A 27113-nucleotide genomic window follows, 5' to 3' on the forward strand; every position below is an offset into this window, starting at 1 on the left:
GACTTGGTGTTTAAGAAACATTTCTCATTATCAATGCTGAGAGCTTCAGGATTCTTTAATGAATAAAACACTCAAAAGAACAGCATTTATTTAAAATCCTGCATTATTAGCATGCATATTACTATGATATTGGCTGTTTGTTAGTACTTTTAAAGCACATATTAATGCCTTATTCTGCACGACCATATTCTACATCCCTTAATCCTACCCAATACCTAAACTGAAACTTAATTACCTTACTAACTATTAATAAACAGTAATTAGGAGTTTATTGAGGCAAAAGTTGCTTGTTATGAGGGCAAACTCTAGTCGATTTTCTTTTTTTTTTTTCATTGAAATCCATCAGCCAAATAGTGTATCCCTAGAGTTTCCTCACCCACTGGTCAGGTGTATTTGATAATCACCAGTCGCTTCAATCAATTTATTAGACAAAGCCAATAACTGCTTATTTCTTTCTCTCTCTATATATCTCTCCAGGTAACTGAGACCAGGACCGGACCTTTGGGCTGCAGTAACTATGACAACCTTGACTCTGTCAGCTCCGTGCTGGTTCACAGCCAGGAGAACAAAGTTCAGTTGCAAGGTAGGGAGGTACACAATCCCACACTTCCTCATAAAACACTTCCCCTCATCCTGCTGTTAATTCTAAAGTGTTTTCCAAAGGTTGTGGTTGAGTGATGAGCCATGGTAGTAACATGATCAAAGAGTTGATGCCGCTGTTGTCTAATTAGCCTGCTAATTATACACAAAAGTTGAATGCTGATAGTTGACTGTGCTTGCTAATTAGATTAAAGGATTTAGCAACTGACGAGAACAAGGCCATTTTGACTCTCAGCCATGGAAAAGCAAAGGCATGTGTGGTCGATCTCATACTTCTGTATTTCTCCTTCTAGGACTTCAGGCTATTCTGCCTAGTTATTTAAGTAGCAGCTTTGTTCAGGCTGCCTTAGGCTACATAGGCTGCAATGCTGAAGGCCAATTTGTGTGCAAAGACAATGACTGCTGGTGCCAATGCAGCAAGGAGTTTCCCCAGTGTAACTGCCCTGAGGCTGATATCGGCTCCCAGGAAAGCTATCTGGAGCACATGAGGGAGGCCTGGAGGCAGGAGAACCAGGAATTTCAAGACTCAGGTGCCAAAACATCTCGTTTTTTGTCCCCTCTGTACATGCATGAGGTACTGGTGTCCCCATTAGGCTTCGAGCCTGCTTAACTATAGCTTAACCAGCAAGACTTTCTTCCTTTGGGAACTTCACCAACGACTCATCACATATTCATACAGTTTTGCTATTATCAACCAAAGCAATTCAACTATTAAAAATAATTAATCATTAATATAATCACAAAAATAATTACTTCAGTAATTTTAGAAAACTTAAACTAATATAGAATAAATATAAATATAAATAAAAAAACAGAAATATAAAACAATTACAAAATATAAAAATAAGAGGTAATTCAAAATATTAATAAAAACTACAATTGTATATAAATAATACTAAATAACACTGTTGGCTACGAACAAAAATATACATTTTGATTTGATTAATTTAAGTTAATTTATAAATTGTACATGTATATTAATTATTTATAATAATTGTTTTTTAACAATATCAATTTACAAACTCAAGTAGGGAACAGTATTATGCATATGACAATATACACAAATAACATGTAATTAATTCTCCATTCGTATATCTGTACATATAGACTTGGTCGGCATTACTGGGAACACCCACAAAAACGTCATATTCGTTTATGCCGTGAGCGAAAACCTTGTTAGATGCTTTATCTTTACTTTTTGTAATGATTACGATTGATTTTTGCTTGGTGCAATGCTGAAAAGTTGCTGTGTGGCGTTCTGCACGTAAAAAAAAAAACGATCTGAAGTATTATACTGCAGAATAACAGACGGAGCCGTTCGTCAAATCCGAAAGCCTATGCAATACGTTTATTACAATTAAACATTTGCACTAAATGATGATGTATTATTGTAAATATGAAAACATACGAGATTTCAATACTGCAATTTTAAAAGTTTGTTTAACAAAAACGGCAATATAATCATACGTTTGTCACGGGACTTGAACTGCATCAAAAGCAGTCAACTTATCATTAAAGCAATTTTCACGCAAGCTATAACATAGTGTGTGAGGTTATTAATGTACACAACATTCAAAAGTCTTCTTTAATTCATTAAGGGAAGGTCTGGGCTCATGTTTGTGCTTCAAGCTTACAAGCTGATGTAGTCACATTACATGTACGATACTTGAATGACATTTTCTCAGAATGCATGCTGCTCCCACAAATATTATATAATACCCTACTGTATAAATCATCCAGTCTTTCAATGAAGACGGTTGCTATAAAAAAAGCAAAAAACGTTGCTATTGTCAGTAATTTGAGAATAGTACTTGTTTTAGGCTTGTTAAATGTGGCACTACGGTAATTTAACATTTGACATTAGACTCAATTTCATGTTTCTATTCTAGCCCAAACATGAACAAACGCCCTTTGCATTGCACACGGCATATTCAGAAAAACATTTAATAGCAAAAAATAAGTTAAATGTTAAAATGTTAAATGTATGTAATACATATTCTAAATCTATTAAATTCAGGAACACTGAATAAACATCTTCATCGAAAGACTGGGTGATTTATGAAGTAGGCAAGTAATATTTGTGGGAGCAGCATGCATTTTGACAAGAAAATTACACCTTTGGCCATTGCGTTGGGTCGTTTTTCCTGTCACAGATACTGGCAATCCGACCTAATACAGCTCAGTTTTTCTATGTATCTTGCTCTGTCAAACGGCAGAAGTGTTTCTAAATTGGCTATACTGAGCTAACGGCATGCATTTCCAGTGTGGGGAATGGACTGTTTTCCCCCACGCCGACTCCGCCCCATGCCACGCCCCTAGCTATGACATGACACCAACCAAGTCTATAGGCCTATGCTTAAATAGGTTCATGTGTATAGAATAAACAACAGCATATTTAGTACAATAAACAAAATCATAATCTTCAAACACTTATGCGGGTTTGCAAGGAGAGAAAATAAAATAAAATTACAGCAATAAAAATACTAAAGCATTTAGAGGTCATTTTTACTACAGTCCATAAATTACATTAAAGATGGCAGTGTTTGTATGAACCTAGAGAACGTCTCGGTTACGTATGTAACCCTCGTTCCCTGAAGGAGGGAACGGAGACGTACGTCGGAACTGACCGACGAATTGGGATCTGTTTCAGAGACCAATCTACTTCGAGTGTATTAAAAACGAGCCAATGGACATTGGCATGCGGTGCACGCATTCCACGCGCCGCCCCGCATTGCGGGTATAAATACGGAAGTGGAAGTACCGCATATTGTTTTCAACTGAGGAGCCGAGAAGAGTGGCTCGGGCCTTCAGCTGAAGCACAGCACCTGGCGACGGGACGTACGTCTCCGTTCCCTCCTTCAGGGAACGAGGGTTACATACGTAACCGAGACGTTCCCTTTCAGTCGGTCACGTTCGACGTACGTCGGAACTGACCGACGAATTGGGATCCCTACCAAAACGCCAGGGATGCTGGCCCTTCCAGCGCCCTGCCTGAGCTCGCTGGACCACTCCTAAGTTGGAGTGGGAGTCAGGGCTCCCGGCAGGGAAGGACAGTCACTGCTGTTCCTGCAAGACCCACTCAGCGTGACTATAGGATAACGCTGGGAAAGCGTGCCCGTCTCGGGAGATGGCACGCTGCGGAGCCACATCCTTCAATGGAAGGAGAGGTGGAAATACGCATCAGGACTAACCTAACCTAGGGTAGTGCAACTATGGAAAATCTCTGGGGTGGACCCAACCTGATCCCAGGGGGGGAAGAACACATCCCAGAGATGACAGAGCGGGCTCTGTCGAGGGAAGACACGGGGCTAACCGAGCAGGGTAGCAGATACCGTGGAGAATACACATATGGGGTAGCCGTGAGGGGACCGCAACATATGGAACCCAGCCTACACACACGTTCCACAAGCATACGGGTGCAGGCCTGGCGCCAGACGGCCGCGACGTCTGGCACTGCAGGGGTTACGGAGGAGCTCGACAGGGTTAGCCGTTTCCGGGGAACACAACTGGAGAAGATAGACGCACGTATCCGGCCCAGAGGGCGGGAGTGGCGTTGCAAGCCGACACTTAGAACGGGCACTTAGCGCTACTGGCCACTGGGGGCGAGGATGCGGGAAGATACCGGCTCTACACGGAGGCTATAGAATCTAGCGAACGTGTTAGGTGTCGCCCAGCCCGCAGCTCTACAAATGTCTGTCAGCGAGGCACCTTGAGCCAGCGGCCAGGATGAAGCAACACTCCTTGTTGAGTGTGCTCGCACCCCGAACGGGCAAGGTACGTCTCTGCTTGGAGACAGCCTTTCCCTTCTGCTGACCTCCGTAACAGACGAAGAGCTGCTGTGAGGATCTGAAGCTTTGAGTCCGGTCAACGTAAGCGCGAAGAGCGCGGACGGGACATAAAGCTAGGGCTGGGTCTGCCTCCTCCGAAGGCAGCGCTTGCAGGTTCACTACCTGGTCCCGGAAGGGAGTGGTAGGAACCTTGGGCACATATCCAGGCCGGGGTCTCAGGACAACGTGAGAGTTGGCCGGCCCGAATTCTAGGCACGATTCGTCGACCGAGAGTGCATGCAGGTCCCCTACCCTCTTGAAGCCAATGCAATCAGGAGAACTGTCTTCATGGACAGGATTTTTATCTCAACAGACTGCAAAGGCTCAAATGGGGGACCCTGAAGTGCTCTGAGCACCAGGGCTAAGTCCCAAGAGGGTATCGAGGTAGAACGAGGAGGATTTAGTCTCCTCGCACCTCTGAGGAACCTGACGATTAAGTCGTGCTTACCTAAGGATTTACCGTCTACTGCATCATGATACGCCGCTATTGCTGCGACGTACACTTTGAGGGTGGAGGGAGACAGCCTTCGATCCAACCCATCCTGCAGGAAGGAAAGCACAACGTTAATCGAACACTTTCGGGGGTCTTCCCGGCGGGAAGAGCACCACTCGACGAACAGGTTCCACTTCAGAGAGTAGAGGCGCCTCGTAGAGGGGGCTCTAGCTGAAGCGATGGTGTCTACCACTGCTTGTGGTAGGCCACCTAGAACCTCCGCGTCCCGTCCAGGGACCAGACATGGAGATTCCAGAGGTCTGGACGCGGGTGCCATAGAGTGCCCCGACCCTGAGAAAGCAGGTCCTTCCTCAGGGGGATCGGCCAGGGAGGGGCTGTCGCGAGGAGTGTGAGTTCTGGGAACCAGGTCCGGTTGGGCCAGTAGGGCGCAACTAACAAGACCTGCTCCTCGTCCTCCCTGACCTTGCACAGTGTCTGTGCGAGAAGGCTCACTGGGGGGAACGCATACTTGCGTAGGTCCCGGGGCCAGCTGTGCGCCAGTGCATCTATGCCTAAGGTACCTCCGGTCAGGGAGTAGTACCACTGGCAATGGGTCGAGTCCGGAGAAGCGAACAGGTCTACCTGTGCAACTCCGAAGTGGTCCCATATCAGCTGGACGCTCCGGGGGTGGAGTCGCCATTCGCCCGGAGGTGTCGACTGGCGAGAGAGCTCGTCGGCTGTCTGGTTCAGCGCACCTGGGATGTGAATGGCACGAAGTGACCTCACAAACTTCTGACTCCACAGGAGGAGATGGCGGGCGAGCCGGAGCATGCAACGGGAGCGTAGACCACCCTGACGGTTGATGTACGCAACGGCCGCAGTGCTGTCCGAACGGACCAGTACGTGCTTGCCCCGAAGCGGTTTCTTGAACCGGGCCAGGGCAAGACGTACCGCCAGTAACTCTAGGCAATTGATATGCCAACGCAGTTGGGGCCCCGTCCACAGACCCGAAACTGCGTGCCCGTTGTACGTGGCCCCCCAGCCCGTGGATGAGGCATCCGTGAAGGCCACAGCATGCCTCGACACCTGTTCTAGGGACACTCCGGCCCGGAGAAACGAGGGGTCTGACCACGGACTGAAGGTTTGGCGACAGTAAGGAGTAACTAGGACCCGGTACTGACCGCTCTGCCACGCCCATCTCGGGACTCGGTCGTGCAACCAGCGTTGAAGCGGTCTCATATGAAGCAATCCGAGCGGCGTTACCGCGGCTGCAGATGCCATATGCCCCAGGAGCCTCTGAAATAATTTCAGTGGGACCGCTGTCCTGCCTTTGAACGTATTCAAGCAGTTCAACACTGACCGGACGCGCTCCGGAGTGAGGCGCGCCGTCCGGCTGACCGAATCCAGCTCCATACCGAGACAAGAGATCCTCTGCGTGGGACAGAGTTTGCTCTTCTCTCGGTTGACCCGAAGTCCCAACAGGCTGAGGTGACTGAGCACCATGTCCCTGTGTTCGCACAACTGCTCCCGAGACTGGGCGAGAATAAGCCAGTCGTCAAGATAGTTGAGTAAGCGAACGCCGCGTTCTCTGAGCGGAACAATGGCTGCCTCTACGCCTTTCGTGGAGACGCGAGGCGACAGGGACAGCCCGAAGGGCTTCAGGTCGATCGCTGCGAACCAATCTTGGGGACGGATGCACTGAAAATTGCGTTTCTGCATTAACATCTTGAACGGGAGCTTGTGCAGGGCCCGATTCAAAATGCGCAGGTCCAAGATTGGCCTTAACCCACCCCCTTTCTTGGGTACAATGAAGTAGGGGCTGTAGAACCCCGACCTCATATCGGCAGGAGGAACCGGCTCGACCGCGCCCTTCGCCAGCAGGACATCGATCTCGGACCGCAAGACATGGGCATCGCTGCTCCGCACGGAGGTGAAGAGGATGCCCCTGTACTTGGGAGGCCGGCGTGCGAATTGAATCGCATAGCCGAGTCTGATGGTACGGATGAGCCAGCGAGACGGCCTGGGGAGACCTAGCCAGGCCCCCAGAGACCGAACTAGCGGGATCAACGGCACCACAGACGTACCGCTGTACAGCACCGTCACACCGACACAGGAACAGGTAAGCTGATCTTCTCTCGTAATGTCTTGAAACTCGTTCGTAGAACACACTCTTCGCAGGAAGCATGAAAGCTCGGCTCCGAAGTTGAAAGCAATATGCGGTACTTCCACTTCCGTATTTATACCCGCAATGCGGGGCGGCGCGTGGAATGCGTGCACCGCATGCCAATGTCCATTGGCTCGTTTTTAATACACTCGAAGTAGATTGGTCTCTGAAACAGATCCCAATTCGTCGGTCAGTTCCGACGTACGTCGAACGTGACCGACTGAAAGGGAACGACAGTTCAGTTACCTGGATTTCAGTTACCTGAATGAGTGAATTGTCCAATCAGAATAAAATAAAAAATATTGCACACCTGATTTGGTAATGCGACAATGAAGCAAAGTGGAGTGTTCGTTATTTTTTTATAATTATTCCGCTTATTCTACGGTTACCTCACCTCAAAACATTGTTCAGATGATGGATTTCGGAACACTTGTCAGGTTTTTGTACTTAAAATGCTCTTGTTTGTAGGAAGTGCCGGAAAAGAGAGTGCGTGCTTTTTCGTACATAATAAAACGTAATTTTGTCACCAAAAAACATGGAAATAATTTGCTGTTGTAGGCTGTAAAGACCTTTGAAATAACTGAAATCATTTGGCGAAGTAATATGGAACAGTAATGTGGTCAAGACCTGGCTGGAACTATTTTAGCTGTGCGTTTTCCTGAAAATAAATGCACACCTTAGAACGTTCACCAACTAACCAGTTTCATGCATTCAACAGCCCCATAGTATAAATCATAATACTGTACAAGTACACAGCTAATTACAGACTAGGAGCAATAATTACAAGATCAACTCTCATCCCAAAATGACAAACAGACACACATGAACACAAAATGTCAACAAACATCACAAAGGAAGGGCTTGAAGTTGTTTTGGAAGGGGAAAAAGAAAAAGTGTTCATATGGATGGGAATGCTTTTAATGGCAGCATGGCTGGATTTTGCGGGGTTTTTTTTTTTTTTTTTTTTTCTCATACTCACAGAGGTAGGCAAAAGGCAGATCTGAACTCGGGTCGCTCGCACATATAAGTGTATTGGATCCATCTTTACTCTCCACACCACTGCAGCTACAGTACATACATGACAAACTTTGTCCTAAATATCTACAGTTTCAGAAGACCGTGGGTACAAATAGCTGCGCTGTGTGGGAGAAGCTATTTGCACCTGGGTTCAAATAGACACTGTGTAATTATAAATAATTGTTGCCATGCACAAATTGCGTTCATGATGTCACCGCATGGCAAAATATCCACATGCAGCACAGAAAACAACATTTTAAAATTTGCTACAGAATCTGTGACTACTTAGAGCGTGTCTCATGTGTAAATGAAAAGTGACTTTCACAAGCTGCAATTTGACTAGGATCTGCTACTTTTTTGGACGCTTTCTTGAAGTAGATTAAATCACATTTGTGTCTCGTGTCGCAAGTCCAATGATGCTGGTAGTGACGATTCTCTCTGACCAATCAGTGATCTGCAGTGTTTACACATCACATTTTAGTATCACTACGGCCATACTGAGCCGTACCGTGCCGTACCATGCAGTGGAAAAGCGCCTTAACTAAACATTTGTCAGTAAAATATTATTCCTATTTCACTTTACTAAGGTACACTTGGTTTGCATGCCTTTTTTAAGTAAGTCTAAGTAATCCGATTTTACAGTGTAGTCAGGCCCTGTTATATGCATGCGGACCATGTGATGTCACTGTGCTTTATCGCCACCATTTTTGTGTCCGGTCACAGCCGGTCACAGCTTCAGTCTATGGGCACAGCAGCCACAACTACCAGAGGAAGATCAACGGAAAACTCCCAGAAGGTTCACAACAAGATTACAATATGCCTGGGATATGTTGTGCTGTAGCTGTTCTGATAAATACCAAACTACAATTTTATTCGATCGCAAAGGAGTTCATGTTAGATCGGCGGAATAAATGGTTGACTTTAATCAGAAGGGACCAATGGCATGCAGCCAAACATTAATAACTACTGGGACTGTCATATACATAACATTATAATGTTATTAAATAATTATAACATTATAATAAAACGTTGTGAATTCTCTGGGTTTGGTTGTTGTTTCAGCGCGTTTTTGTGGGAAGAGTGCGTCTATGGCTAACACATTGTGATTAGCACATTACTTAGTTCAAGATTCACTTTTGCAGATATAAGTCGTGATATAAAGTTATGTAGTATAAATATCAGATTCATCTCTTATAGATGCTTTTCATTGAGGTAAATAACCTGCAGCACTTCATTGTACCTGATCCTCTTTAGCTTCAGTGGAGCGTGCATGCTCAAACAGCAAAGCAAAACATTAATAACTATGATTGGGGCTGTCATATTCATAACATTATAATTGTATACACTATTCTGCCCTACAAAGCAAAAAGGCAGTAACTATGCAGAGAACAGAACTGAGAAAAATGACTTTAAAGTTATCCTGTCATCCAGCCTAAGTAGTTGTAGGTAGATTATTGGACATGTGGCTGTTTTGTTACTTTATAGTAGCTTATTCTTTGTACATATCAATCCTCATATTTAATTTGATATGTTACCCTTATTTTGCAGTTACTGTATTCTTGCTTTGTATTACTTACCAAAGACATGGCACCATACCAAGGAAAAAGGCAGTAACTACAGATTCTCCAAAAACTATTTTGCCACAACTTGGGCTCTGGGTGTGTTAGATACACTGTATTTGAAATAATTGGAACTATTTGTTTTCCTGAACATGGATATACCAAACCCAAATTAATTTGATGGTGATCCGGAACACGGGACATTTGGAATTTGTATTGCCTCAGTGACCTATTAGGCTATCTTGACAGAGGTTAGTGCTCTCTGAGTGCTTTTCTAGTTATTGAATATTTTTCCACCGCTGGTTGGATTATAACTTTGTGACATGAACAACAAAATGATGACATGGCATCAGCAATGATGTGAAGTTACAGAGGATAAAGTTACAGCTAGGAGCAGGGAGGATCAGGGGCAGGTAAGCAAAGCTATTTAAAACATTGCCTGTCAATTAGCATAATGCTATCTGAATGGACCTCTGAGAGCAAGTCCCGCCCTGGCAGCTGACAGGTGTTTATATTGTGATAGCCTAGTCTCAAAATGTTTAATCTGTCACTGTTACTTACCATTCTCCGGGTATTTTCTTTTCAACGCAATTTCGACCATCTTCTTTCCCCGGCTTTGTGCCATCTCAAACTAAATTTGTGTGAAGTTAGAAGGGTGAAATCTCAAATGTTAAAACCGTCCCATGAGGATGCCGGGAAATCAGCTGTGTGTGTTCACCATGGAAACAGTAACTTCACTGTGCAGCAACACAGTTATTTTTTGTTAGGTAAAACATAGCAAGAATACAGTAATGGATGTTACTGTACTCATACTTTGTTTCACTAGGGCTTTTTGCAGTTACTGTACAACGACTACCATTTTTCTCCAAATGACACTCATTTGAGATAAGATGTTTTGTCACAAAACAAAGGATGCCTTGAATATCATGATATCATGAAAATGATAATATCTAATTTTTGACCAAAAATGCAGTTACTACCTTTTTGTTTTGTAGGGCAGTATTGTAATAAAACGTTGTGAATTCTTTGGGCTCAGTTGCCGTGTTTCAGCGTATTGTTACGGGAACGCATCCACAACAAGCTTTTCAGTTTACAAGTGTTAATTATCTTCAGCTTCAGCACGTTCAAACAGCAATGATGTTATTTCAAACTGTAATATTAAAGATGTTTACTATTACTGTAATATTTTTTAAATATATTTTGCATTATTTTTGTTTTTTAATTAACTATTGTTCTTGTATTATTTTCATCAACAACATGGTTTTTCTTATAGCAGAGGCTATTTAATTGTATTTATCCGTGGCACATGCATTTTGTTTCTTTATATAGCCTAAGTAATTGTTGTCATTGTTGTCCAATGACATTTAGGTATTTTATTGTTTTGTATTTTATTTTTATGTTAGGCAATAGATTTTTTGGCAACACTTTCTCCGGTGTATGGCAATGGATTGTGTACAAGATATATCCACCTTATTCTTGGGAGCGCTACTGTAGAAATGCCAGGAAAAGTAAGTTGTCGTCGCAGATTTTAAGGGACAAAACACAGTTGGAGGTAATAAATAGGGATCACAACTAATAACAAATGTTTTTTCCAAATATCAAATCGTCTCATCTAGAATGTGCTGTGTTCCTTGCCATGTTGGACACAAAATTGGCGGCGAGCATAGCGGAAGAGTCGTCTTCGGTACCTATGAATATAGAACATACAAACAGTTATACCGAAACTGAAGCAGAAGTTGCGTCTCCCTCCCTATTGTGATATGCATCCGAATTAAATGGCTTCTCAAACAAGAAAAAATGTAGTGGGGGGTTTCATTTTGTCATTTGGAATTGCTTGGATGGGTGTGGTTTGCTATTGGTGTGATGTCATGTGAGTGACAGGTTGTCCCACCCTCATGCCAGTAAACACGTAATCAGAGAAGAGAAGAGCTGTGAAAGGGAGGGGAAGTTACTTTGATGAAGATTCATGTGGCCACATGAATAAAAAAAAAATAATGATATGCACAGATAAATAATTTATAATAAATGCTATGATATTCCATAAAAAATAAGAATGATCAGTTTTGATTTCATGGTAACTTTAACATTTAGCATGCGATTACCTTGTTAGTAGGCTTAACACCTATAATGTGGGTATTTTACTGACAACTACATTTTGAAAATCTTCACACAAATGCTGTGTTAATTCACATCTCCATTTTCATCAGATGAGTTCCAGAGCTTCATGGGTAGATTACCGACACAGAGTGCTCTAAATTCATCAAGAATCCAGCAACTGTGGAGGACAGACAGCGCTCTACAGCAACGCTATAGGCAGCTCGAAAGCCGCGTTAGCCTCCTGCTTTCCAAGAGCCGACGAACTGCTAACAAGCTCTTCAGCCTCAGCAAGAGATGCCGCATGCAGCCCAAAATAGTGTCTCTAAGGGAGAGGTAAAATGTATTTATAGGCACATATTAAACCCACGAATGCTAATTTGCAATTATGCAAGCTATGCAAATGAAGCTACATGAAAAGCTGCAAAGTTTTAGCCTATAAGGAATTCAGAATGTTTGTGCATCATTAAACCCCAAGTTCCAGATTCATTTGGTTTTAGCTGAAATTTCTATCCCATAGGGAATCACAAATCAAATCCCTTCAATATCTCAGATATTTCTCCTATAGACAGTAATACAATTAAAAAGACAACAAAAGGAGACTTTTGCTTTAATGGATAGTTCGCATAAAATGGGAGTGAGTAAATAAATATTCGGGGTCCCTAGGCATCAGAAAGTTTTTAAAACCAATAATGATTTCTTTTGTGTCTATTTTTTAATTTGTAAAATAAGATACATAAATTAAACATAAGTAAAATCCCAATCAAGTCTATTGAGCTTTGAAAGGGTAACCTCTGAGCAAATAATGTACCTCTGGGATTGTGAAAACACTTTGATTGAGTATTACACTACTGGATTTTGATTTGAAAGCGCAATTGTTTAGCCAAGCCCCATCTCCAAGCGAGTGTAAAAGACTAATGACTAATCTATTGTTTAACCACCCACTACAGCCTCTGAGGCTACTGCTGCACTAATGGATTACTTTTGTCCTACCAGTGCTTTCAAAGGCAGATATTAGCAGAGCTGAAGGTTAGAAACCAATTAGTTCTGTTGCTAAACAAAACTGTCTATTGGCAGTCACCGTTTGTTGCGAATCATTGCCTTATAATCTTAGCAATTACTTGCATACATTACAAGCCATTATGTATTGTTTACTCACATTTTTTTGTTTGTTTACTGTTGGTTTTCTTAGGCCCTTCGGCTACTGGCTACAGTTCACCCTGTCCGTCCTGTACTGCAGTGAGAATAACCAACTGGGATTTTACGCAGAGGAGTTACGAACTTGTGCCTGTCTGTACGAGAACCCCTCATGCCAGGGTGTTGTCCCTTGCGAAGTGGGTGACGGCCACCGTTGCGCTTCCTGCTCCGTGGACAACCGCACCCGCTGCTCCAGCTGCAACCCAGGTTACGTTCTCAGTCATGGAGTTTGTAAATACGCCGTACCCAACCCGACTGACCACTACCTGGGCTTTGAGACAGACCTTCAAGACCTGGAGCTACGCTACCTACTGCAACACCGAGATGGCCGCATCACCACGCATGCAATCTTCGTCAGCAACGACGTGCGCCTCAACGTCTGGTTCGACCCGTCTTGGAGAAAGAGGATGCTGCTTACACTAAAGAGCAATAAGTTCAAATCCAACCGTGTCCATATGCTGCTGGGCATCTCGCTGCAGATCTGCATGACCAAGAACTCCACCTTGGAGCCTGCGCTGTCCGTCTACGTCAACCCTTTCGGTGGTAGCCATTCAGAAAGCTGGACTATGCCCATCAATCAAAACGGATATCCGGACTGGGAGAAAACCAAGCTGGACATTCCTTTGGATTGCTTCAATTGGACCTTGACTTTAGGCAACCGGTGGAAGAGCTTTTTTGAGACTGTTCACTTCTACCTGAGGAGCCGCATTCGGACCGAGTCCTCTCAGGGGAACGATACGGTCTACTTCGAGCCTCTAGAAGCTATGGAGTCTTCTCAGAACTTTGGATACATGAAGATCAACAGCATGCAGCTGTTTGGTTACAGTATGCACTTTGACCCCGAGGCTATCCAGGACCTGATCCTACAGTTGGACTATCCGTACACTCAGGGATCTCAAGACTCTGCCCTGCTGCAGCTAATGGAGATCCGATACCGGGTCAATAGACTGTCTCCTCCTGGACCACTGCCATTAGATCTGTTCTCATGCCTACTCCGACATAGGCTCAAACTCTCCAGCTCTGAGGTACAGAGAATACTCACCACACTGCTGACTTTTAGTGCCAAACAGCCATTCTACAAAGAGTATGAAGCTGCGAAACTTTGCAGTTAGAAAGCAAATTAATTTACTTTTGCCATTGATGTTTGGCTTTACTCGCTGAGAAGTTAATTTAACTGTTGCTGTTTGATATGAAGTCATTACTGTTCATAGACATGGTATATATTTGATGTCTTTGGTTCAAATGGTAGTTCAGATTAAACAAAGTTTTGCACAATTTTATCAATTCTACCATGTTTCAATTAAATAAAATAGGCAAAAAGAAAAACAATCTAACTTTTTGTTATGTTTTTGTAGTATACTGATTGGGGTTGGCTGGATCCCAACTCTGCAATGGAACATTTTAATAATATATTTAACAAAAAGTTGAAAACTTCCCATTCTCTCGTTAACTTGAAGTCAATCTAACAAAACTCCTAAATAAACTCCTTTCCACCACGGAATAAAAGAAAATTAAAAGATAATTGTGACTTTTTATTTTGCAAAAATGTCAAAATTGGGAGTTTACATCTTTATATCTCGCAATTCTCACTTTATATTTCACAATTCTGACTTTATAAATCACAATTCTGATTTTATATCACATAATTGTGACTTTATAACTTGCAATTTTGACTTCATATCTCGCAATTCTGACTTTATATCTCATAATTCTGACTTTATATCTTGCAATTATGACTTTATATCTCGCAATTGTGACTTTATATCTCACAATTCTGACTTTATAACTCGCATTTCTGACTTTATATCTAACAATTATGACTTTATACCTCGCAATTATGACTTTATACCTCACAATTATGACTTTATATCTCGCAGCTCTGACTTTATATCTCGCAATTATGACTTTATATCTCGCAATTATGACTTTATAATTCGCAATTGTGATTTTATATCTCACAATTCTGACTTTATAACTCGCAATTGCAACTTTATATCTCAAAATTCTGACTTTATAATTCGCAATTGTGATTTTATATCTCACAATTCTGACTTTATATCTCGCAATTCTGACTTTTTACCTCACAATTCTGACTTTATCTCACAATTCTTACTTTATACCTCGCAATTCTGACGTTATACCTCACAATTCTGACTTTATATCTCGCAATTCTGACTTTTTACCTCACAATTCTGACTTTATCTCACAATTCTGACTTTATACCTCGCAATTCTGACGTTATAACTCACGATTCTGACTTTATATCTTGCAATTGTGACTTTTTATCTCGCAATTATGACTTTATACCTCACAATTATGACTTTATATCTCGCAGCTCTGACTTTATAATTCGCAATTATGACTTTATATCTCACAATTCTGACTTTATAACTCGCAATTGCAACTTTATATCTCAAAATTCTGACTTTATAATTCGCAATTGTGATTTTATATCTCACAATTCTGACGTTATAACTCACGATTCTGACTTTATATCTTGCAATTGTGACTTTTTATCTCGCAATTATGACTTTATACCTCGCAATTCTGACGTTATACCTCACAATTCTGACTTTATATCTCGCAATTCTGACTTTTTACCTCACAATTCTGACTTTATCTCACAATTCTGACTTTATACCTCGCAATTCTGACGTTATAACTCACGATTCTGACTTTATATCTTGCAATTGTGACTTTTTATCTCGCAATTATGACTTTATACCTCACAATTATGACTTTATATCTCGCAGCTCTGACTTTATAATTCGCAATTATGACTTTATATCTCACAATTCTGACTTTATAACTCGCAATTGCAACTTTATATCTCAAAATTCTGACTTTATAATTCGCAATTGTGATTTTATATCTCACAATTCTGACTTTATATCTCGCAATTCTGACTTTTTACCTCACAATTCTGACTTTATCTCACAATTCTTACTTTATACCTCGCAATTCTGACGTTATACCTCACAATTCTGACTTTATATCTCGCAATTCTGACTTTTTACCTCACAATTCTGACTTTATCTCACAATTCTGACTTTATACCTCGCAATTCTGACGTTTTAACTCACGATTCTGACTTTATATCTTGCAATTGTGACTTTTTATCTCACAATTATGACTTTATAGTTCCCAATTCTGACTTTATATCTCACAATTCTGACTTTATACCTTGCAATTCTGACTTTATACCTCACAATTATGACTTTATATCTCGCAGCTCTGACTTTATATCTCGCAATTATGACTTTATATCTCGCAATTAGGACTTTATAATTCGCAATTGTGATTTTATATCTCACAATTCTGACTTTATATCTCACAATTCTGACTTTATAACTCGCAATTGCAACTTTATATCTCAAGATTCTGACTTTATAACTTGCAATTTTCAACTTTATATCATGCTATTGCGATAAAAACTGTACTGTGAGATAAGTCACTATTAACTTTTTTAATTTTTTATTCCATGGTGACAACAAGCTTCCATATCATGGTCATATTTCACCTGAAAATAAATAAGTATGTAGCCTACATATACACTACCATTTAAAAGTTTGGGGATGGTAAGTTTTTTATTTTTTATTTTTTTTATTATTATTAAGCAACTGTTTTCAACATTGATAATAATAAAAAAAACTTCTTGAGCAGCAGAATTATAATGATTTCTGAAGGATCATGTGACACTGAAGACTAGAGTAATGATGCTAAAAAAAATCACAACTTTGCATCACATCAATTAATTGCATTTTGAAGTATTTAAACAGAAAACAGTTCTTTTAAATTGTAATAATATTTCACTATATTACTGTTTTTATTGCTTTCATTAAATAAATGCAGCCTTGGTGAACATAAGAGACTTCTTTCAAACATAAGAGACTTGTATTCTCTATAGTGAATCTCATTAAAGTCTCATTAATCTGTATTTAATGTATTAAAAATACTGTAATTATTTTTATTAATTTCAATGAATTCTACCATGATGTATAAAAACTTTGAAATGATATATAAATATAGCAAAGCAAATACAAATGCTTAGATAGCAAAAAAAGGTCTTCATTTTCATGTGATATGAAAGTTTGTATTTTTGTCCCATTCATTTTGGGGTAAAACATGACCTGAACATGTTTTGGTCACCCTTACACTTCTAATCATGCAATTACACCAAGACAAAGTAATAATTCATCCCCATCTTTAAAAAAAAAAGTAATTCCTTCAAATGTGTTATTCCAGTTGAAATCCAGATCTATTGCATTAAGACATTGGGTGAAGTCGTCTTGCAGGTGTACACGAGATATTCAAATGATTTCAAACATTTCCTGAAAAACATAAATATGTATTGATCTGTCAATGGAGAGCACTTGTCTTAGCGACATTTAATTTCTCAGATTCATTTTAAAATTCTCGCCAAAATCAGATTTGCGTTCTGAAACATCAATCACATGGTCATTAATAAACATTATTTCCTGCCTGATTCACATGACATATTCCAACTCATCCTTCAACGTTCCATCACACCTTATAGCGTGTGAAGAGGCTCTTAACAACCCCTAAAAATGGACGGCATATGGTCCCCTCCTACTTTCTTTGTGGCAAATTTAGTGCCCTAAATGCATGGTCCTCAAGAGACGAGCGCTGGCACTGATCAGCAGGCGAATAACGATGAGGAGAGTGACCTCCCTCAGTCCTCCACTCCGTCATCGCTCCCGGTGTGATGGATGAGCACTGAGGAGATGGAGACATGCGGTGCTCGAAAGGCTGGCACCCTGGACAGAGCCCATTATCAAACATCCTTCTCCACGGCTGCAGGAGTCTGTTCAAAGCGCGTGAGCTATTTACCTCGGTTGCTGGGGTTCAGATGAATTTGTTTTTGGTTCTGCGAAACCATCTGCTGCTCCAGAGTGCTGCGTAGTGATTGACAGCAGCATTGTGAAGTAAATTTCCCCCTGTTTCTATCTCGCAGACAAGCATGACTCACAAGTTGTTGCCACATAAGGTGAACAGATTTCCTGTGTGTCAGTGTGGTTCACTATGGGTACACGCAGAAATTCAACCAGAGTGATGGCATGCTGAATTCCTGGAAGAAAACATAAAAGTGCAGTGGGGTGTACGTCTGATCTGATAGGGTCACAAGCATGACTCGCAAGGGAAGAAACAACACTGAATGCAAATAATAAAATGCAAAGTGTCTTTTTGTTAATGTCAAAGGCCATACATCCAATCAAACTCTATGGTATTTTGCCGCACATTCATCTATCATTCGGTCGAAGCTATAGTCAATTCGGCCAATGTCAACCTGGACAGGTGGTGCGACATGCCCTTATCATCAGACACCATTATTTAAAGGGATAGTTCTCACCCTCGTTTTGTTACAAGCTAATATGACTTTCTTTCTTCTGCTGAACAAGATATTTTTGAGAACCCAACCGAACAATCTCGGTTCCCATTGATTTTCATACAGTGGAAGTTCAGGAAATTAAAGTGATATGTGTTCTGAATTAAAATCATTTTCATATTTATTTCAGGGACATGAAGTCAGAAATGTCAGTGAGATATATCTGCCCAGATATAAATGAAGGAAAAGGGCTTATCAAAGGATGGGATTCTTTGAGGAGAACATTTTGTTTTTGCATCACTGCATATTAATATTTGAAGTTACCAAATCTTAAAAACTCAATTTCAGTTTGCGTCAAGATCAATATCTCTTTTATAATCAGCATGAAATGAACATTTTCTAAATGTATGTTATAAATATTATTCATCCAACAACAACTGATATGTTCATAAGGTTAATTTATTAAAAAACTATTTGACCTCATTATGTTTAATTGAAACTAAATGTCCTAACTGGACCTTCTTTAGTGAAGTATGCAGGACTTTCAAGGCCTGCAAACTCGCGTTCATCTGCCTTCACTTTTGAGAGCAGTCCCCTATACATTTTTCTTTTTCAATTATCAGTTAAACTCAGATGGAAGTCACAATACAGAATAGATCTGTTGCTATACTTCCGTTTCCGAATATCAGATCATTTGACTTTTTTTTAGGACAAGACAAGGTTAATCAAGGTAGCAAAATGTTATATGATGTATATAATGTGACCCCCCCCCCCTCTAAAAAAAAAAATTATAATTCAAGCTATTCGTGAAAATACTTTTTACCTTGAAAATATATTTAAAACTTTTTGGAAAATAATGATTAATATGTATAAGAATGTGTAAGAATGTTTTTTACTTGATAGTTACACCAAATGATCACACCACACTTGCATTGTTACTAAACAGAAACTTTTGTGAAAATGGCATAAAAGTTTTTCATAACCATATGAAGTCATAGGCTGCATCTAAATTATTAAGTAATTTAAAACATCTTAAGTATTTGCCTGTGAATAAGTACTTACTTTAAAACAGTGTGTGAGTGTGTGTAGTATGAATGTATTCTGGACGTACTACATCCGCAATGTTGTCATTATCATGTGACCTACCAGCGTCTGTTGTGTTGCTTCACTGCCATTGACAAATTATCTCCGGAGGCCTCATGCCGGAATTAGCAGGTCATCCTGGTACTTTTAACCTACTGTTTTTTGAATGCTGAGAATTCATAAACCACTCTTTCACATAGGCTGTGTTCGAAATTGCATATCATCATACAACTCTTACTATTTCTGCAGCCAGTATGTGTACTGTGCGTAGTATGTACCTTTTCTCTATAATACCCGAATGACCTACTATACTTGCCAGCATAAGGCTAAATACAACTCAAGAACACTGCAATCTGTATGGAAGCTGTGTTCAGAATGGCATACTACCATACAACTCCTACTATATTGCAGTATGCAATGTGTATATTGTGAATAAATGTTCCGTATGCCTGGAATTCCCACATTACTTACTACATTTGCTAAAATCTGATGTATTCATCTGAGACTGACACTGCATGGGATACTGGTTCCCACAATGCAACACGCTCCATGTGGCATTTGGTCTTCGTGAAGAGTGTGGCGTGAGTGAACTGGAGGCAGGGAATAATTATAAATGTACACATATACATCTTACTGTAAAGTATAGCTGTGTTTCTAAAAACACTATCGTTAGTAGCACATAAATTGTAGGCTACTTTTAGTACGTTTCCGATCAAGTCACCTTCAGCCTATTTTTATAGCGCTTTATACAATGCAGATTTCAAAGCAGCTTTACAGTGATGAACAGGAAAATAAAGATTCATTGTTTAGCTGAAGTCTGTTTAGTGTTGATTCAAATCTGTTTGATATCTTTAAAGTTCATCAATTAGGAATCAATTATTGGCTATCATCAATCATAAATTATTGGCTATAAGGCATTGTTGTTTAGTAGTACGATCAACTGAACCTTTTGTAAATTAACGATAGCTTTTAGACCATTACATTAAAACAAATCTTTTCTCATTTTTGCATTCTCATCCCAAGTTAAAGGGATGATTATGCCATTTTACGAAGACTTCATTTTATTTTTGGGGTGTACTAGAATATGCTTTAATGCTTGATTGTTCAAAAAACACATCGTTTTTTTCACATATTTTACATTATTACAACATCTCTCTCCCCAGTCTGGCCTAAACCCATTGCTTTCTTCCGGTTTCGATTATGCCCCTCCTTCCGAAATGTTGTTGTGACCCAGTGTGTGATTGACACCATTTAGCACATGTTCAGGAAATGTCACACCCCTTACTGCAAGCTCCCCGCTCAGATGTAAATATTAAGGTTAGCGTAAATTTTAAACCAATTCAAGCTTGATTCAGACTTAAAAATGTTAACAAACAAGAGGATAATGCAGTAAAGCATTTCATGCACATACTTTTTAAGCATGGATTTCACAGGACATTTCTGAGTGGTATGTGTTTTTTTATTTTTTTATTTTTTTAAATAGTTACTATTAGTAAAATGTGCCATTTCTGCCACCCACTGGACTGGAGTTTGAAGCACTAGAGGGTACTAACAGAACAGCAATGTACTGTACAATTAAATATAAAGCAATAATATGGATTTTATTGAAATAAATTCATCTTTATTTAATTTTTATTATAAAAAAATATATTTATAAATTGGGTCACCACTTGATGTCCATAGTAAAATCTGGGCCCTGAAGCAAATCATTTGAGAACCATTGATCAAAGGCTCAATGGAGATGTATTACAGTGTTTTCTGATGAAACCTGCTTGAAATATATCAAAACATGCAAACATTTACTGACATCTGCTCTTCTCATCTCAGGGATAAAGAAATGCTCATATCTGTTGTACAAGAGTGAGAATGTTCTACTTTTCAGACAGTGAAAAGAAAACACAGAGAGAAAAGATGGCGAGTCACTGAGATTAAGTGGACCACTAAACTGACAGTTCTGAAATTCACAATGACAGAATAAATGCAGATGGACACAGGTTCTGCTGAATAACAACACCAGCAAAACACACAGCATAATTAGATGGAGAGTCTATAGGGACTCCAAAACTAGTGACATAAACACACTGAGAAAATAACAAGGAAGTACCAATTAGTTATGAAGATAAAAGACTTCAAAACAAACCTAACATTATGCTAATAACACAATGTAGTTAAATATGCATAGTGATCAGAGAGAAAATCTCGGACAACATTTGCGGAGTGACAAACAATAATCCCATTCAGGGACCACAGATCTGGGGCCTGTACCATGATGGTAGTTTAACAAACTCAGGGTTACAGGATTAGTTTCGAGTTTACAAAACCAAGCCAATCTATTCAGGCTTTGTTGGTCCCATGATGCTGATCATCAGCTTTCTCTGTCAACTCAGGCTTTGATCCTGAGTTTAGGAGTTTAGCTGTGACATCAGTAGTGAACAGCCAATCACATGCTGTGGATGGATCGGTGAAACTGAGATTCACTTCTCACGAGAGAAGCAGTGAGATTCATTTCTCTCTTCTTCCTTCTTCCTTTGTGAATTTGTTTAAATTCTTAATATTTTTCAATCATGTAATATTCTGCAGAAGAGAGAAATTAATCTTTGATCATTTTGATAATTAATTAATGATTGAAAAATATTAAGAATTTAAACTAATTCACACAGGAAGAAGAAAAGAGCTGTCTATAAAAGAGGATAACTTTAAGAAAAATCTTACTACGTCAAGTAAAACGTATGAAGTTAGTTTAGTTGATATATAGAGAGAATTGTACATTTGAGCTCACATGTAATAATTTTTATCGCTTTATTTATTGATTTTAAAGCTTATTTGTATGACCTTTATATAGGCTATTTATATTCATTTTAACTAAGTGCCTATTAATGATTGATTAACTAAAATGAAACATGTGTAAATGATTAAGGGTATAATTACATAAATTATATCTAAATCATTCAAAAGTATTATTATTATAAATAAGCATTGTTAAAAGCCAGACACTTTAGTCTTTAAAAAACATTTGCTATGTAGTGACCTTTAATTTGGAGTAGAAACTGGGGGAGTGACTTTATTGCATCAGAGGCGTGTCACTTTTCTCACAGCTGATTGGTCTAATTTCAGTTTGAGATCTCTTATCCAGAACATGACCTGTCCTGGGGCCTATACCATGAAGCCGGTTTAGCTGGCTAGCCAGATATGTTTAAGCTTAGTTTGTGCTAATCCTGGGTTTTGGTTACCATTAAAATGGTTTGGCTTTTAGCAGTGTTCATCTCCATAGTAACTTAAGCTCCACAGCTAACCTGCTCCAGGGCAGGTTATGTTCTGGATAAGAGATCTCAAACTGAAATTGGACCAATCAGCTGTGAGCAAAGTGACACACCTCTGATGCAATAAAGTCACTCCCCCTTTTTCTACTCCACATTAAAGGTCACAACATGGCAAATGGCTATTAAAGACTAAAGTGTCTGGCTTTTAACAATGCTTATTTATAATAATAATAATTTTGAATGATTTAGATATCATTTATGTAATTATTATACCCTTAATCAACTACATATGAATAATTTTAGTTAATCAATCATTAATAGGCACTTAGTTGAAATTAATATAAATAGCCTATACAAAGGTCATACAAATAAGCTTTAAAATCAATAAATAAAGCTATACAAATTACTACATGCGAGCTTAAATGTTCAATTCTCTATATATCAACTAAACTAACTTCATAACTTTTACTTGCATTGACGTAGTGAATATTTTCTTTAAGTTGTACTCTTTTATAGGCAGCTCTTTTCTTCTTGCTGTGTAAATTTGTTTAAATTCTTAATATTTTTCAATCATCTAATATTCTGCAGAAGAGAGAAATGAATCTCGCTGCTTCTCTCTCGAGAAGTGAATCTCAGTTTTACTGATCCACAGCGTGTGATTGGCTGTTCACTACTGATGTCACAGCTAAACTCCTAAACTCAGGATCAAAGCCTGAGTTGACAGAGAAAGCTGATGATCAGCATCATGGGACCAACAATGCCTGAATAGATTGGTTTGGTTTTGTCAACTCTAAACTAATCCTGTAACCCTGAGTTTGTTAAACTACCATCATGGTACAGGCCCCTGGAGCAGGTTAGCCGAGGAGCGTAAGTTACTATGGAGAGGAACACTGCTAAAAGCCAAATCACTTTAATGGTACCTAAAACCCAGGATTGGCACAAACCAAGCTTAAACATATCTGGGCTAGCCAGCTAAACCGGCTTCATGGTATAGGCCCCTGTACTCACATTCATGACAAACAGCACTGTCGTTGAAGTCAAAAACATTACTTTCTTACACACTACCGCATGAAGACTCTTATTTGTATAGAAAAGTATAGAAAATATGCCTTTAGCTTTTTCTTTCCCTTCTGAGGTGGGAAATGTAAAGCAAAAAAAAATAAAAGAATAAAAACTAATCTTATGAAAAGCATGTCCAGGTCTCATTTCACCACAAAATTCATTGTATTTTACCTTTTATTTATTTATTGCAGGTAATGAGTGATGTAATTTCTCCAAATTACGAAAATGAGAATGTGATTGCATGAAGTCACAATCTCTAGAGGCTGGTAAAGTACAAACTGTGGAATATGGAATGTCACAATAATGTGGCATTTAAATGTATTTGTACATAATATTTGGAGATATGATATCTCTTAGCATATGTACATCTTAAAAGGCTGTATTTTCACTCAAAGAAAAAAAGCAGATGTAGGTGAAGGGCATCAAAAATAAGATGTAAAAAGACCAAAAACATCCTTGTTTTTTTACATTTTGAAAGATGCATCATTGCTTGCTTTTACGTGGAGAGACTGAAACAATAAATCTATTTAGTGGGCTTTCTCCCTGTTGCTGGGGTTTTAATGCTGCCCTGGGGGCAGGAGGTATGGGCTGGTGTTAATGAACGGTTGAGCTGTAAAAGAACTAAAAGCCTGAATAATCAATATAAAGGAAATGTGCAAAAATAGAAAAAATGTCTTGCCTGGTTTTTCACCCCCAGGTCTCGAGTCATTCTGCCATATCTTTGAATAACACCATTGCTTAAAGAAATGTCAGCAACGCCTTGCAATACCCTACAGCGATACCTGGGGTATTTTAGTAGCTCCTTTCTTTGAACAACATATTCAGTGAGTTCTGGCACATTAATGGGCACAGTGCAAAACATAATGGCCAAGACTAAGAGTCCTTGAAATGAAATAGACGGGTACTATTGTTACGTTTGAAAGAACATTCCTCTGGCATTGGATGCTAGTGAAGTAGTCTGTTGCCTTAGCCTTAGATGCTGAAAAACTAGAGGAATAACTTATCTTCAACAACCTTGAAGAGGGAAACCATGAAAGATTTTGATTAAACATAATAATATTAGCATGAACAAATAATATGGGAGTCTATACTGATGATGGAGGGAGGGCCGAGGTTCTAGAAGAGGACTAGGGGTTGACGAAAGGCAGAAAACTGGAGGAGATGATGGCAGAAGGAGCCCGACGGAGCCGAATGGGTGGAGGGACGAAGAGCAGATGACGGCCTGGAAGTCCGTGGCACAGGCAGAGCAATGACTGACTAAGGTGAAGCCGGGGGGACAAGGGAGCCTGGTGGAGCCATAAGGACAGCAGCCCCAGGTGGAACCGAGGGAGGAAGGAGCCGAGGTGGAGTGACAGGTTTAAAGGCTGGAGGACAAGCTAGGGGATCCCCTTGCCAAGGCAGAGCTGGAGATCAAAGGATCCGAGGCAGATCCATGCAGCAGAGTGGAGTCAACAGAGGGGGAGCTGAGGGACTGAAGGAAATTCCCCCACGGACCATCACTGATCACTTGCTGAGGCTGGTATAGTAAAAAATTATTGTCTAGTGTCAATAGTGTACTGTTGTATGAAGTACAGCTCACACAGAAGTCCCTTTCAGACAAAGCAGCTTTCTGTTGGGCAGCACGGCGAATCCACATGACCAACTTGAACATCGGTGTGTTCAATTTAAATTAATTTAAATTTAAATTTAATTATTTGGAACACTCAAAACTCCAGAATGCACAGATTCCTTTTGAAATTACTGAATTTCACCCACAACATTTCGATGCTCAAATGTTTCGATGCTAACGTTTCTTTTCTCTCTTGTTTATTGAATTGTAATTGAAAGCTGTATCACACTCACAAAATCTTGTGATATTTTTTCTGCCCACTATTGGAGTGACATCCGATGCATAAATCTCAATTTTGGTAACACTTTATTTAACGGTTAAATTCCCGCTATTAACTAATTGCTTATTAGTATAAATATTACTAGGATATTGCCTGTTTATTATTACTCATAAAGTACATATTAATGCCTTATTCGGCATGACCTTGTTAATCGTACCCAATACCTAAACTTAACAATTACCTTACTAACTATTAATAAGCAGTAAATTAGGAGTTTATTGTGCCAAAGGATGTAGTTAATAGTGAATATGTGCTCCCCATACTAAAGTGTTTCCTCAATTTCTATAATTAAGCTAATTTCAAGCATTTAACAAAGTTTTTTAAAGTCATGAGAAACTTTAATCAAGCATTGAGCAAGTGTCTCCAGGCAGATTTTTGAGTTGCAATGACTACCAGTCAGCTCAAAAATCTATCTGCTAGTTTACCATGTATGCATGTGAATTTAGAACAATTGTACAAACACCCTTAAAAGAATTCAGTCCAGCATGAATCTAATCCTCATCTCTTTTCTTTCTTCTTTAGAGTGACACAATACAAAACCAAGCAAAAGGCTGTTATTTACACATTACTCACACCAACAGAGCATTATGCAAATGCACGCTCATGCCCCATCAAACAGCATACTATTAGAACCTCCACTAGAGGAATTATGCAGCTTCCTCTGACTAGTGGAGTTATTATACTCAACAATAACACTGAATACAATAAAAGATAAATTAAAAATTTACAATGGAATAAGAAATAAGCATTGCTTTAAAGCAGTGGTCAAAAACCAAGAAGAGACAATTTAATAATCGTATTAAAGATAATTTGAAAGGAGTAAAACAGCAGCAGAGTGTTATCTGTTATCAGGGTAGAGTAAAACTGTAGGGAATTCAAATGCTCACCAGCTGTAGCCTTAGGGGATTTTAGTTTATGAAAAACTCATTAAAAAATAACAACACACAAACACCACTACATAAATCAGACATCCACACAACTGCACCTTAAGGAAACAAGAGGGGACAGATTTGCAATTAAGGGACATGTAAAAAATGTCCACATCAGCATCTGTGCAGTCCACCGAGACATTGGAAGTCATAGCTTTCAAAGCCTGGTGATAAATAATCACACAATTTACTGCGCCATAGCCAATAGCACTGTGAAATCAAACAATGCAACAAGGTGAGGGATCGAGGGTCATTCGAGCGGAGAGACAGGAACACATTTTCTTTCATCATCTGTAACGCTTTGTCTCAAATTTTGACATACAATTCTTGGATGTATTATTTCCATATTGTCTAAAATCTACAACTTATCCCTAAACTGTGTAAATTGATGTCAAGTATCTATAGCATTTTGCTGTTGTTACAACCTATACCATTACCGAGTGATCAAATTCACTTCAAAATTATAAAAATTGTTAGAAAATAATTAAAATAATTCTTAACCCTTTAACTCTCACCCCTAAAAGGAGCCAAGGGAATAATAATTTTTTTCTTAAAATTTTTCTAAAAGAAAACTCTACTGTACGGTTGAGATGTCAGTTTATGGTAAATCTTGCTTTACATCTACAGAAGTTTATGAGCTTTTTTGAATAAA

The 27113-nt window shown here is 39.5% G+C and overlaps 1 protein-coding gene across 1 annotated transcript in view; it reads left to right on the forward strand.

Annotated features, from left to right (window-relative positions):
• The window catches only part of brinp3b (bone morphogenetic protein/retinoic acid inducible neural-specific 3b), a 43489-nt gene extending 29283 nt beyond the window's left edge, over positions 1 to 14206 (forward strand). The window contains exons 5-8 of the mRNA XM_079819137.1: positions 478 to 583; positions 894 to 1130; positions 11808 to 12030; positions 12887 to 14206. Coding sequence (XP_079675263.1) covers positions 478 to 583; positions 894 to 1130; positions 11808 to 12030; positions 12887 to 14003 — 1683 coding nt within the window. The 3' untranslated portion in view covers positions 14004 to 14206. The remainder of the gene's footprint in view (positions 1 to 477; positions 584 to 893; positions 1131 to 11807; positions 12031 to 12886) is intronic.
• The last annotated feature ends 12907 nt before the right edge of the window (positions 14207 to 27113 follow it).

This window comes from Gobio gobio, assembly GCF_949357685.1.
Source record: "Gobio gobio genome assembly, chromosome: 6".
Lineage (NCBI taxonomy): Eukaryota > Metazoa > Chordata > Actinopteri > Cypriniformes > Gobionidae > Gobio > Gobio gobio.